Below are 13628 nucleotides of genomic sequence, written 5' to 3'. Positions count from 1 at the left end.
AACAAAAAACTTAAAATAAATGGCAACAATAAAATGGTTAAGTAAATAAAATGATTTGCACCCATTCCAAATTATGCTAGCTGACTAACAAAGAAATATGTTTGTTATGTTGCAAAGAAAAAATATACAGGAAAGAGAACAAAAATTTTCTCTGCATAGGAAAAAAATACTAGTCTTCCATTTCTGGGAATACAGTGGAAAGCTTCTCTGAACAACCTTCCCACTGAACAAAAAATGAAATGAGGGGAAAAATATTTTTAAAAATCCTTAAAACATAGAAGACCAGGGGCGCCTGGGTGGCTCAGTTGGTTAAGCTCTGACTCTTGGTTTCAGATCACGTCATGATCTCAGGGTCATGAGATGGAGTTCCACACTGGGCTCAGTGCCCAGCAGGGGTCTGTTTGAGATTCTCTTTCTCTCCCTCTCCCTCTGCCCCTACCCCACTCCTGCCACTCTCTCTCTCTCTTTCTCAAATGAATAAATAAATCTTAAAAACAAAAACAAAAACAAAAAACAAAAAACATGGGGCTCCTGGGTGGCTCAGTTGGTTAAACATCAACTCTTGATTTGGGCTCAGGTCACGACCTCAGCGTCATGAGATCAAGCCTCGTTTTGACTCCATGCTCAGTGCAGGGTCTACTTGGGATTCTCTCTTTCCTTCTCCCTTCTGCCCCTCCTCTCACTCTCTTTCTCTTTATTTTTTTAAAAGATTTTATTTATTTATTCATGAGAGACACACACACACACAAAGGCAGAGACACAGGCAGAGGAAGAAGCAGGCTCCATGCAGGAACCCTGACGTGAGACTCGATCCCAGGACTCCAGAATCATGCCCTGGGCTGAAGGCAGGTGCTAAACCGCTGAGCCACCCAGGGATCCCCCTCCTCTTTAAAGAAATACATAAAATCTAAACAAAACAAAATACAAAAAAATTAGAAGACCTGATAAGATAGAAAGGAAATACCAGGGTAAGCTCTAAGAATAAGCAAGAATCCATAGAGGTAAGTGGAGCACAGACCCAGGTCTGACCTGAGGCAGATACTAAACTCAGTAAATTAGAGCTTCAGTATTGATGACCCAATAAGATCAGGGGAACAAAAGTCAAAGCCCAGGTACCACCAAAGGTTCAGGGTTTAATGTAAATTTGAGCTTTAGTACTGATGACCTCATGGGGCCAGGGGGACAAACAAGTCAAAGCCCAAGGTGTTACATTAGATTGGAACCCAAAAAAACCATACTCTTGAATAAGGGTAAACCAGAAATAAACCTGCCCCTTTCTCACCCCAGAGGCTGTAAGGAAAGTTGCCCTGGCACTGGATGAAAGAGAGAGAGAAAAAAAATCCCTGAAAATGTATAACCACAAGCTAACTATTCTGTAGATTTACAGTCTACATTTATATCACCTGGGGGAAATCCCAAACCTTCAAGTCAAGAATTTAAGGGGTCCTAGATGGTAGGATACCTACGTACCTGGAAGAGACAACACAAAACACTCTGGAGGAAGATATTCTCATTCTAGGCCTCAAAAAATCTGCACATATTATTTTTCAACACTAAGGAAGAGCACACAATTAAAAGGCAGTAGGGGTGGGGGATGGGCAGCAAACAATGAAATAAAACATCATAAATGAGGGATGTCTGGGTGGCTCAGCAGTTGAGCGTCTGCCTTTGGCCCAGGGCGTGATCCTGGGATCCGGGATCAAGTCCCACATCAGGCTCCTGGTAGGGAGCCTGCTTCTCCCTTGGCTTATGTCTGCCTCTCTCTGTGTCTCTCGTGAATAAAGAAATAAAATCTAAAAAAAAAAAATCATAATGATTTCATCATAAATGAAAACAAATATAAACCAACAAAAACAGAAAAACATACCTACATAGACTGCATATATTTGAGTCCTTAAACAAAGATGATAAAACAGCTATGCTTATAATGTTTAAAGACATCAAAGGCAAACATGATAAAAATCTTCAAGGAGTAAGAAACTGTAAATAATGACCTATTTGAAGATTTGAAGAAGAACCAAAGAGTACTTCTAGAAATTAAAACAATTTTTTAAAATAGAATTTTACCAAATCAATGGTTGTTTTCAATGGAATATTAGATAAAGCTAAAGAGAGAATGAGCGAGTTGAAAAATAGTTAAGAAGAAATTGTCTACAATGTAACATGGAGGGAAAAATGATAGAATATATGGGAGAAGTGAAAAGACATGGAAGACAGAAAAGGTCTACCATATATTTAATTGGAGTTCCAAAAGGAGAAGAGAGAAAATTAGGAAGAGGCAAATGTTGAAGAGATAACAACTCAGGCTCCCAGAACTGAAGAATCTTTGGAACAATCCAAAGATTCAAAACTAATAAATCCCATGCAGGATAAACTGGAAGTAATTCATATCTAGATATGTCATAGTATAATGGTAAAACACCAAAAGCAAACACATAAATAAAAACATCCAGAGAAAAAAGATCAATTACTTTCAAAGCAGTAACAGAATGAAATTGACTTTGCAAGTGTGACAATGGACTGATATCTTGCATGTTCCCGAAGAAAATCATCAGTATAGAATTTTTAAAAAAGATTTTATGTATTTATTCATGAGAGATACATAGAGAGAGGCAGAGACATAGAAAGAGGGGGAAGCAGGTTCCCTGCAGGGAGCCTGATGTGGGACTCGATCCAGGATGGTGGGATCACGACCTGAGCCAAAAGCTTGTGCCCAACCACTGAGCCACCAAGGTGTCCCATCAGTCTAGAATTCTATACATAGCAAGAATCATAAGAAAATAAAACTATTTTCAAAAATTCTGCTGGCAGAGAATTCTCCATTGGCAGACCTTCTCTAAGGTAAAGTCAAAAGACTATACTTCAGGCAGAAGGAAAGTGGTCACAGATGGAAGTTTGAGATGCAATAAAGACTGTAGAACAGGGATCCCTGGGTGGCTCAGTGGTTTAGTGCCTGCCTTCGGCCCAGGATGTGATCCTGGAATTCCAGGATCGAGTCCCACATCAGGCTGCTTGCATGGAGCCTGTTTCTCCTTCTGCCTGTGTCTCTGCCTCTCTCTCTCTCTCTCTTGAATAAGTAAATAAAATCTTAAAAAAAAAAAAAAGACTGTAGAAAAAGTGAGACATGCCTATACATACACATATGCATACACACACACACACACACACACACACACACACACCCAGTGTGCTGGAGCCAGCTCATACAGCTTGTAGGAACCTATTGCTAAATCCTGCAAGGTGATTGTTAAATGGTTGGTAACTTGAAATTGGCCACTAGGGGTATTTATACCATGGGAGTTAGTGAATACTGTAAATCAGGGCTTCTTCCTCTGGAGGCCTGGTTTACCAGCACACTAGTGGACAAATCTAAACAAAAACTGGCTTTGAAAGATAGTAATAATGTCTTGCGAGCTTAAAAAATACAAGATAGACTTAAATATAGGAAAACACTTGGAGATATGATGGAATTAAATAATTTTAAAAGCCTTGATTATCTGAGGAGAGGGTAATGGTAACAATTAAATTTAGGCTTTCGTAAGTTAAGCATGCACTAAGAAAAAATTGAGTGCACAAATTTCAAACTATGGGAGGAACTATAATGATCAAAATTATTCAGTAATTCTAAAAGAAGGCAAGTAAGAGAAAAGAAATGCAGAAAAAAAAAACAGGCTGTCACATATCATCCCAAATATATCAGTAATTATGTAAATATAAATGGACCAGCCATATAAACTATTAGATTAAGCACAGGAATCTTCTATAGTCACATCAATCAACTAAATCAGACTCTACTAGTTAAATTAAGTCAATATATTACTGTGCATTTAAAACCTATAAATGGACTAAATGCTCTAGGTAAGAACAAAGAGGACAGATTAGATTAAAAAACAAATCCAACTATAGGCTATTTACAAAAGATTCATGTAAAACATAAGGACTTGGGACGCTTGGGTGGCTCAGTGGTTGAGCATCTGCCTTTGGCTCAGGTCGTGATCCAAGGTCCTGGGATTGAGTCCCACATTGGGCTCCCCGTGGGGAGCCTGCTCTCCCTTTGCCTATGTCTCTGCCTCTCTCTGTGTCTCTCATGAATAAATAAATAAAATCTTTTAAAAATAAATAAATAAAACATAAGGACTCAAGAAGGTTGAGTTAAAAGGTGAATACCGATATGCCATATAAATATAACCATGTCATATAAATATAACCAAAGAAAGCTGGTGTCTCTGTATTGGCAATCAGGATAAAATGGATTTAAAGCAAAAGGCATTCCTAGAGATAAAGACAGCTACTTCATAATAATTCCAGTCACCAGAAAAATATATAAACATTTAAATATATGGGGCACCTGGGTGGCTCAGTCAGTTAAGTATCTGACTTCAGCTCAGGTCATGATCCCGGGGTCCTGGGATCAAACTCTGCATCAGGCTCCCTGAGCAGTGGGAAGTCTGCTTCTCCCTCTACCCCCTGTTCATGCTTTCTCTCTCTCAAATAAATAAATAAATTCTTTTTAAAAAAATAAATAAAATCTTAAAAAAAAAAAAAAAAAGAAGAAATCCCAGAGACAGAAAACAGAATGGAATGGTGGTTGCCAGGACTGGGGGATCGAGGGTAGAATGGAAGAGTGCTTAAGGGGAATAGAGTTTCAGTCTTACAGGATGATAAAGTTTGGGGGGTCAGCTGTGTGCCAGCGTGAATGTACCTACCACTTAATCAACTGTACTTAAAATGGTTTAGATGGTAAAGTTTTTATTTTTTTAAGTTTTTTTTAAAATTTTTATTTATTTATGATAGTCACACACAGAGAGAGAGAGAGGCAGAGACACAGGCAGAGGAAGAAGCAGGCTCCATGCACCGGGAGCCCGAAGTGGGATTCGATCCCGGGTCTCCAGGATCGCGCCCTGGGCCAAAGGCAGGCGCTAAACCGCTGCGCCACCCAGGGATCCCTAGATGGTAAAGTTTATGTTATGTGTATTTTACCACAATTAAACACGGTTAAATAAATAAATAAATGGTATCGCTAAAAATGTATAATTTATAGTAGCACAAAACCCAGGAAGTATCTACCTGAACAGATAAAAAACCACCAGTGTGTTAGATCTCTATAGAGAAAACCGTAAAACTGCACTGAGAAACTTTAAGCAACTGGAATGTTTTACTATAATCTCCAATTGGGAGGCTCAGCATTTTCAGAGGCCATTCCTCACCCCTCCCTCCCAAAATAAGCTTACAGATTCAAAATAATCTTTATCTAAATCACAGCAGGATGTGATTTTCTGTAGAACTTGACAATCTGATGCTACCATTTATGTAGAGCCTTAATAGCAACAAGTAACCCCGGCACAGCACTTCTGCATGCCAGTGCCTTCTTTCTTTATTTTTATTTTATTTTTATTTTTTTAAGATTTTATTTATTTACTCATGAGAGACACAGAGAAAGAAGTAGAGACACAGGCAGAGGGAGAAGCAGGCTCCATGCAGGGGACCCGATGCAGGATTCGATCCCAGGACTCCGGGATCATGCCCTGAGCCAAAGGCAGACACTCAACCACTGAGCCACCCAGGCATCCCTCTTTCTTTCTTTTTTTAAAACATATTTATTTATTTAAACAATCTCTACACCCAATGTGGGACTCGAACTCATGACCCCAAGATGAAGCGTCGTCGCATGCTCCTCTGACTGAGCCAGCTTCAGACGCCCCACCAGGAGCTTTCTAAGTGCTTTATAAATGCTAACTTTTTTCCTCCTCATGAAAACCCCAGGAGGCGGGCACTATGTTATTCTCCCATTTTTGAGAAGAGGACATTTCAAGGCACTTGATCCTGACCACTTCGGTACAGTGCCTCCAAGAACAACCATCATACCCTCGAAGACCGACAAGGTGGGAGCCCCTGCTGTCCCAGATACCGAGACTTGTCACAAAGCTGAGGAGCAGAGCCCTGTGGTCTGCGCACAGAACAGAACCCAGTCAGACACCACTGCGCAAGGACCTCCAACCCACTGCTTGCAGATGCCAGGCCTGCAGACAGGGAGGGGAAGACAGACGTCTTCACAGGTGAGGCTGGAGAAACTGGTTACTCATGTGGAAAACATGAAATTGGGTCTCCCCTGATACAAAACTGAATTCTGGGTTGATAAAGACCTAAATGTGAAAGACAGATCTAGAGATTTCTGACTTGATGGGAAAATCATTTCCCGCCTCAGGCTAAGAAAGGGTTCCTGAACGAACATAAGCACAAACCATAAAAAGAAAAACATAAATTCTACTTTAAGAACATCCATTCATCAACAAAACGCTGTGAAGAGAATGAAAATACAAGCCGTGGAGTGGGAGGAAAGATTCAAAATCTATATACCCATCAAAGGACTAGTTTTCAGAATATAAAAAAGATCACTAAGAAGCCTCTTGGAGGGGTACCTGGGTGACTCAGTCTAAGGTTAAGCCTCTGACTCTTGATTTCTGCTCAGGTCAAGATGGCAGGATCCTGGGATTGAGCCCTGCATGGGGCTCCACGTGGAGTAGGGAGCCTGCTAGAGAGTCTCTCTCTCCCTCTGCCCCTCCCCCCACTCTCTCACCCTAAAATATATAAATGAATCTTAAAAAAAACAAAAACAAAAACAAGCCTCTTAACCCCTTGGGGTTGTGGGTTTGAGCCTCATGTTGGGTGTAGATTACTTAAAAATACAATACATACATACACAAATGCCTTTTAACCCCCAAATCACACAACCCAATTTTACCAAAAGAGGAAATGCAAATAGCCTTTAAAACATATAAAAAAGGTGGGGTGCCTGGATGGCTCAGTCGGTTAAGCATCCGACTCTTGATTTCAGCTCAGGTCATGATTTCAGGGTCCTCACAATGGATGTGGAGACTGCTTGAGATTCTCCCTCTGCTCCTCCCATCCCTCAAGAAAGAGAGAAAGAAAGAGGGAGTGGAGGGAAGGAAAGAGAGAGAGGAAGGAAGGAAGGAAGGAAGGGGGGGAGGGGAGGGGAGGGAAGGGGAAGGGGAAGGGGAAGGGGAAGGGGAAGGGGAAGGGGAAGGGGAAGGGGAAGAGGAAGGGGAAGGGGAGGGAGATAAGCTAGAATCAGATCCAGGAGGAAATCCACTTCACACCAGTCGGGAGAGCAGCTCCCCAGGCTGCAGGGCAGGAGCCACAAAGGAGCTAGGGACGTGCTCAAGGGGCTTTTAGACTTGGCTGGTGGTTATGTGGGCGTTTAGAATTATTCACTGAACTGGTTTATGTACTTTTCTGAATGTATGTTCTATTTCACCATTTAAGAGAGAGAAAATGTCTAGGATAAAATACACAAAAATGTTTTTAAAATGTTTTACCACTCGAATGATAATTTTCCTCCTTTTTACTTTCTGTATTTTCCCCATTTTCTTAAAAGACTAAATCTTATTCTTAAATAAAAGAAAAAGAAAAAAAAGCTTTATTATGAAGAGAGAGAGATCCTCCCTAAGCCACTAGGCCTCGCTCACACATCACCACCTCCAGGAAGCTTCCCCACTCCTACCACTACCACCTTGCCCTCAGCCCTCAGTGTGCACACCCTCCCTCCCTCCCTCCCTCCCTCCCTCCCTCTCTCTCTCTCTCTCTCTCTGTTAGCTCATAAATGCCCAGCTTCTCAACACTCTGCTCCGAGGCAGACACTGGGCCAGATTTTGGGGGTAGAGAAAACAGGCAGCCCTGTGCTTGTGTCAGGGACCTCACATCCAATTCCGGGCTGGGGAGGGCTGCAAAGCAGTAGCAGTCTATAGGCTCTTCTAGAACTTCTCAAACACCTTGCATGGCTGTCATTTTTCAGGTTGCTTATCTCCCAACCAGATTTGCAAATGGCTCACCACCCTTTCCACCTGGTGGTGGCCCGCTGCGCACCCCACGCTCCCCCCCAACCCCAAACAGCGGGAGGGCCACCCAGCTAGAGCCACAGCCTCAGTGCTCCCACTGAGCACTTACTTGGGTTTCTTGACGTCTGTCATCTTGGTGTGCTCCCCAAACTCGCGCTTCAGGAACTCCTCTAGGGGCCCTGACTCGTAAGGCCGCGAGCCCCGGAACACCTCATCCTTCATGCGAAAGTACACACCCCGCATGTAGGCCATGGACTTGCCTAGAAACAAGGTGGGGGGGACATGAGGGCCAGGCCCTGACTGACAGCTGCAGAAATGCAGGCCAGCAGTGGCAGGGGGAGGGTGGCAGGAGGGGACCAGATTCACTCGGGCACTTAACCAAGCTGTGGCTCCCAGGGCCTCTCTTCTACCAACTACCCACAGAGGCAGAGATTCCCTAGGGCAGCCCCGAGGCTCTGTACTTAATTCTGTATTTCCAATTTTGTATTGTCCTTAAGAAGGGCCCTGAAAGTGTAAGAGCTTATAAATCTAATCTAGATCTACCCTCCTTGGGCTCAGAATAGAAGGACCAGGGGCACCTGGGTGGCTCAGTGGTTGAGCATCTACCTTAAGCTCAGGTCGTGATCCCAGGGTCCTGGGATCAAGTCCTGCATCAGGCTCCCTGCATGGAGCCTGCTTCTCCCTCTGCATGTGTTTCTGCCTCTCTCTCTGTGTGTGTGTGTGTCTCTCATGAATAAATAAATACTTAAAAAAAAAAAAAAGGACCAGCTCCATCCTGTGGGCCCCTGAGGACAGACATGGTCAAAGGGGCAGGCTGCACCCCACGGAGAGGCTGCCCAGCATGGCTCACCACTTCACCAGGGGGCTGTTCTCAGGAAAGGCTGAACTAGGTGACTTCTCAAATCCCTCCATAGTCGCCCAAGAGTGTGAAGAAGGAAGTAATCCTTCCTGGAGGAGGCTAGGACCTCTGCCCCCAGAATTTATACCCCACTGGGCAGAGGCAGATCCAAGATAGCTTTTCTCTCCTGGAAGGCAGGAACTGGAGACCAGAGAGGGCATGTGGGGCCCCTGAGGCCAGAGGAGGAAAGTCCCAGCAGATTGCCGCCTGATAATCCTCTTCCCAGTGCCCCAAGGGACTTTGTCCTTGGCCACCTCCTGGCCTGGCTGCCGCACAGCCCTGACACTTGAACTGCTGGGCCAAGGCCTCCTCACACAGCGAACACCTGGATGCCTGCAGCTCCCCCATGGGACTGGGGCTCCCTGAGCTGGGGCGTGCACCTGACGCAGCCCCATGACCCCACTGCCCAGCACAGGCCAGGCCTTCAGACCTGGGTGTGTGTGTGTGCTAAAGAGCCTGGAGTCTCCAGGCATTGGGGCAGGAATGGCAGGTCAGGGAGGCTGAGGCAGAGGACAGTTCTTGCCTGGGTGGTAGCTGGCTTTAGGGACCCTGCGCCCCAGGCAGCATCATGTAGCCCGGACAGCTCCACAAAGGGGATGTTGCTTGAGTAGAGACAAGAACTACCTAGAAGCTGTCTGGTTAAGTGAGATGCCCCTGTCACCTCTGCAAAGCTGTGATGCATAGGTGCCCTGTGGCCTCAGGAAGGGGTGGGCTGGGTGTCTAGAGAACTGCCCTAACCCCGGCAACCCCATGGCTGGACTACATCACTTTGGGTGACCTCTCCCACCATGGCCTTAATTTCCTGTGGGTAAAACCAGTCATGCTGACTGGGGCTCTGGCATTCTGTGACTCCGTGGCTCCTCTATCCAGAGACCACCCACTCCATCCATGGAGGTCAGGGTACCGAGCCCTAGCCCACTCCCCAGCCCTTCTCTTTCCAGCCTCATACCCCAACATCCTCAGCCACCCCACAAAGGGCTTTCAGGAAAAAACAGCTTTCTTCACAAAGCTCTGAAAATAACCTGAGTCCAATTTGAGGGCAGATCCCGAGACTCCCCCGTCATGTCCCCCACACCCCCACCTAGGGGGCTGCCCTCACTGTGCAGAATGGCCAGGGCCAGGATGCCCCCCGTGCTGGTCCCCGCCACCCAGTCAAAGAGATCCTTGGTGGCAACGCCCGAGGCCTTCTCGATGGCGATGAGAAGCTGGATGATGACAAGGCCCTTCACGCCCCCTCCGTCCAGGCAGAGCAGGTGGTCATGGCTGTGGTGGAGACAGCAGCAGGAGAGAAGAGGCTCCCGTTACAGGAGCCTGCGTCTGTGAGCGAGTCAAGACCAGGCCCCATGGAGCTCGCTGCCACTGGGGCTTTGGTGGGGAGGCAGGAGCACAGTCAGTAAAGGAATTAAAGTATAGTATTTCAGGAGGGGGAAAATGCAATGAACAATAAAGGAAAGGTCAGGTGCCTCCTTAGGGGATGGCTGGGTCTGTGTCCAATCGGTTTTGGTCAGGTCTGGATTCCCAGTCTCAGGCCTGCCCGGAAGCAGGTGCTTACGAAAAGGCTGAATTAAACAAGGCTGGAGAAAGGGCCGGTATCCTGCAGCCGGCCAGGAAGGGTGGTGGAGAGGGTGAGGACCCTCCTCCCAGGTGGAAGAAGCAGGGGAGGAAGGCGGCAGGGAGGAAGGACCACCTCTGTGCCAGGAGCTGCGAGGTGCTTTCCTCCAGCATGAATTCACATAAATGTCCCAAACCCCTTCGAAACAGACACTCCCTGCTACCTCTGTGCACATCCATGAAGGAATGAAGCTCAGAGGTGAGCTGACCACCCAGAGTCACCAGATTGGCACCTGATGCGGCCGAGCCCGCCCTGGGGTCGGCTGACTCCTGAGTCACCTGCTCCACAACATGCCCTGACGCGTCTCCCTCGGCCCTGCCATGCCCAGCTCCCTGCCTTGGGGAAGGCTCTCACAGTCTGTGCTCAGACCTGGAAGCTTCCTTCTGGTCTCCTCATCCTTCCATCTGAGCTTAAATGTCACTGCTGGGAGAAGCCTGCTCTGATGCCATCAGCACCCTCCAGCTGAGCTTGCTCCTCCTCTACCCACTTCCTTGGTGTAGAGCACTTCTCGCTGCCATAAGCAAGCGCTTTTGTTCCCCTGGCCACTATCTTTCTCCCGCCCAGGATGGGATGGAAGCTCCCCAAGGGCAGAGACTGGCTCTGCTCCGCGCACTGCCGCATATCCAGGGCACTCAGGAGGTGCCAACACACAGCTGGAAAATGAAGGAGGCCTGGGTGGCCCTCCTCCGGGGCCCCCTGTCCTCCTGGACCAGCTGCCCAGCCCTGCACAAGCCCAGAGGGTGGCAGGGGGAGCTGGGCTGTCACCGGTGGCCCGCAAGGACCCCTGACCAGGGAGGCCAGAGCAGATGTGCGAGAGGCCCTGAGGATGTGGGGCTTACAACAGAGCCATCGATGCAGACGCAGCAAGGCAGAGCTGTGTGGCTAACAGACCTTGGGGGGGGAGTCCCCCATAGGGGTGCTCTGATTCTCGCCTCAGTCCCACCTGCAGGGAGGGGTACTCCACTGGTGCGAACTACCCTGGTCCTGCTGGAGAATCTGCCTCCTCTTCTCTTACTGGCCAGGACAGGTCAGTCCTCCCTCTGGTACCTTCCTCAGCCCCTGGGCAGGTGTATGGGTGTGTGTGTGGGATGTAGGTGTGTGTGTGCCCACGTGCATAGGCACACAGGAGGTACAGTGCACGGGAACAACCAGAACGCTGATGGGGCAGGGGCACCTCCAGGGCACATGCTACGGGGGTGGCCTTGGAAACCAGTGGGACCTACCAAGGGGAAGCCAACCCTCCAGGCAAGGAGAGGTAGAGCCACCTGTTGCCCTGCGTGGCCCTAGGGGCGGGGGCTGTGTCTGCTGACTGGAGGGCTTTCTGTGCACGGCAGGCACCAGAGATGCAGCCCAGAGAGAGCCTGTGGCAGCAGGAAGGGCATGAGCTCGGGAGACCTGGGCTAGAGCCTCTGCTCTGCTGCTCACTGTGACCTTGAGCAGGTCACTTCACCTCTTAGGGACTCAGGTCCTGCATGGGCAAAACAAGGGTCCTGATCCCTCCCCAGGAAGGCTGTTAGGAGCATGCCATAGTAAGACCCAGAGGACAAGCAAGCGGCTCTATTACGAAAGGGAGAAGAGAGAGAGGCCGTGCTGGCAGGCACTGCTTCTGAGCCCCTCACACTGTCCTCAAGGACCAAGGCTTCTTTGTACCCATTACCCAGGCCTGCCTCTGAGAATGGGCCCGGGTACACAGCAGGTGCTTGGGAAGTCAGCCCACCCACAAGCTCTGCGGAGGGAAAGGGGCAGGGCAGACCCAGGGGGAAGCGGGCTCAGCATCACTGAGGGGATCTGGGTGATCTTCCCCAACAAACCAGGACTAGGTCAGGAGGGACAGGACTGCAGTCACCTCTGTCATGTGACCTCGAGCCTGCGAGGTCATGGATGAAAGAGCGGGCCCAGGGTCTCTGAAGACCCAATCCTTTCACCGTGAACTACTTCACAGGGCTGTGGTGTGGACTCGGCGGAAGCCCCGAGCTTGCTGGAGGGCAGCAGGCAGAGGCCTTGTACATGGGGCTCCCTCCCTCCTCCACTTACGTCCGCTTCTCATCCCTCATGGAGCTCAGGATGAACGCCGGCTTCCGGGACCGGGAGATTTGCACGATGTCCTGTAGTTCTGCGAGGCACAGGGCAGGGGTGGGCTGGGGCCACGCGGGTGCCAGGCTCCCACCATCCCACAGGCCCTGAGAGAAAATCTGGGGCTATGCCCTCCTCCCTACTACCCTACCCCTAGCAGGAGCACCTGCCTCCTGCTGCCAGAAGGGCTCTTTGTCCTAGGACACAGCCGTGCCAGAGGCCACCAGGCCCTTGGGGTGAAATGGGCTAGAATGCAGAGGGGTGCCCACTGCTCTGGGAAGCACCCGTCCTGCCCCGCCAGCTCCCAGGCCTTCCTCCCAAAGTCCTGAAGCACAAGCACCCCTGCCATGCCCTGTGCTTTCCAGTTTACAGAGCATGTTCTCATGCAACAGGCAAGCAGAGCCGCTGACAACCACCATCACCAGAATCCTTATTCCCAATTTACACATGAGGCTCAAACAGGTTTATACAGCTGACTCGTCCGAGGTCATTTATCCCAAAGGCTGAGTCTGGACACTCCCTGAGGTTTAAATCCACAAGTGGAGGGAGATAACCAACCCCCCTCCAGAGGCTGCTCATCCTGATCCCAGGTCTGGAAGCTTCCTCTGCGGCCTCTCAGACCAGCTGCACCCACCACTCTCTTCATGTTCTCCTCTGTGCCTGAAACCCCACCCTTGCTCGGCCACCCAATGGGCTGGCTGCCCTCCTGACAAGCAGCCGGGCCCCATGTGCCTGGCGCAGCACGGCCACGTCATCTGGATTCTGCTGGGCACTCCCCACCACTGTGCAGAGCCTAGAAGCAGCAAAGCAGGAAGGCAGGCTGCAAGGCAGTGTGCTTCCCCCTCACCAGGGCAAGTGGCCAGAGGGTGGGCGAGATAAGCGGGAGACTAGCCAGGAGAGGCAGTGGACAGAGTGCCAGGGAGAGGGTGGTAAGGCTGGGCGTGTGTGACTGGGCATGCAGCTGGGAAAGGAAGGTACTAGAGCTACAGCTAATGGGGCTCGGCGGGCTCTGTAGCCCTCTAGGCCCAGGGCATTACCCATCTGACGCCGCGCCCCAGGCCCACCATCCAGCCTGGCTTGGGTGACGGCCTGCCTGTAAAATTGAGAGATAAAGATGGGGTGGGAGGGCAGGGCCTGCATGGGCATGGGCAGGGGCAGAGAGGGACAGAGCCAGAAGGTCAAACTACGG

The 13628-nt window shown here is 49.0% G+C and overlaps 1 protein-coding gene across 8 annotated transcripts in view; it reads right to left on the bottom strand.

Annotated features, from left to right (window-relative positions):
- Nucleotides 1-13628, bottom strand: part of PLA2G6 (phospholipase A2 group VI) — a 60069-nt gene that overhangs the window by 4621 nt on the left and 41820 nt on the right. For all 8 annotated transcript variants that reach the window (XM_072844001.1, XM_072844000.1, XM_072844005.1 and 5 more), the window contains 3 exons: nt 12401-12479; nt 9854-10017; nt 7966-8116 (listed from right to left, as the gene is read on the bottom strand). In XM_072844001.1, the coding sequence (XP_072700102.1) occupies nt 7966-8116; nt 9854-10017; nt 12401-12479 (394 nt within the window). The remainder of the gene's footprint in view (nt 1-7965; nt 8117-9853; nt 10018-12400; nt 12480-13628) is intronic.

The sequence above is a fragment of the Canis lupus genome, chromosome 11 (genome assembly GCF_048164855.1).
Source record: "Canis lupus baileyi chromosome 11, mCanLup2.hap1, whole genome shotgun sequence".
Lineage (NCBI taxonomy): Eukaryota > Metazoa > Chordata > Mammalia > Carnivora > Canidae > Canis > Canis lupus.
Note: the sequence above shows the minus strand (reverse complement) of the source record. Positions and strands in the feature narration are given on the sequence as shown.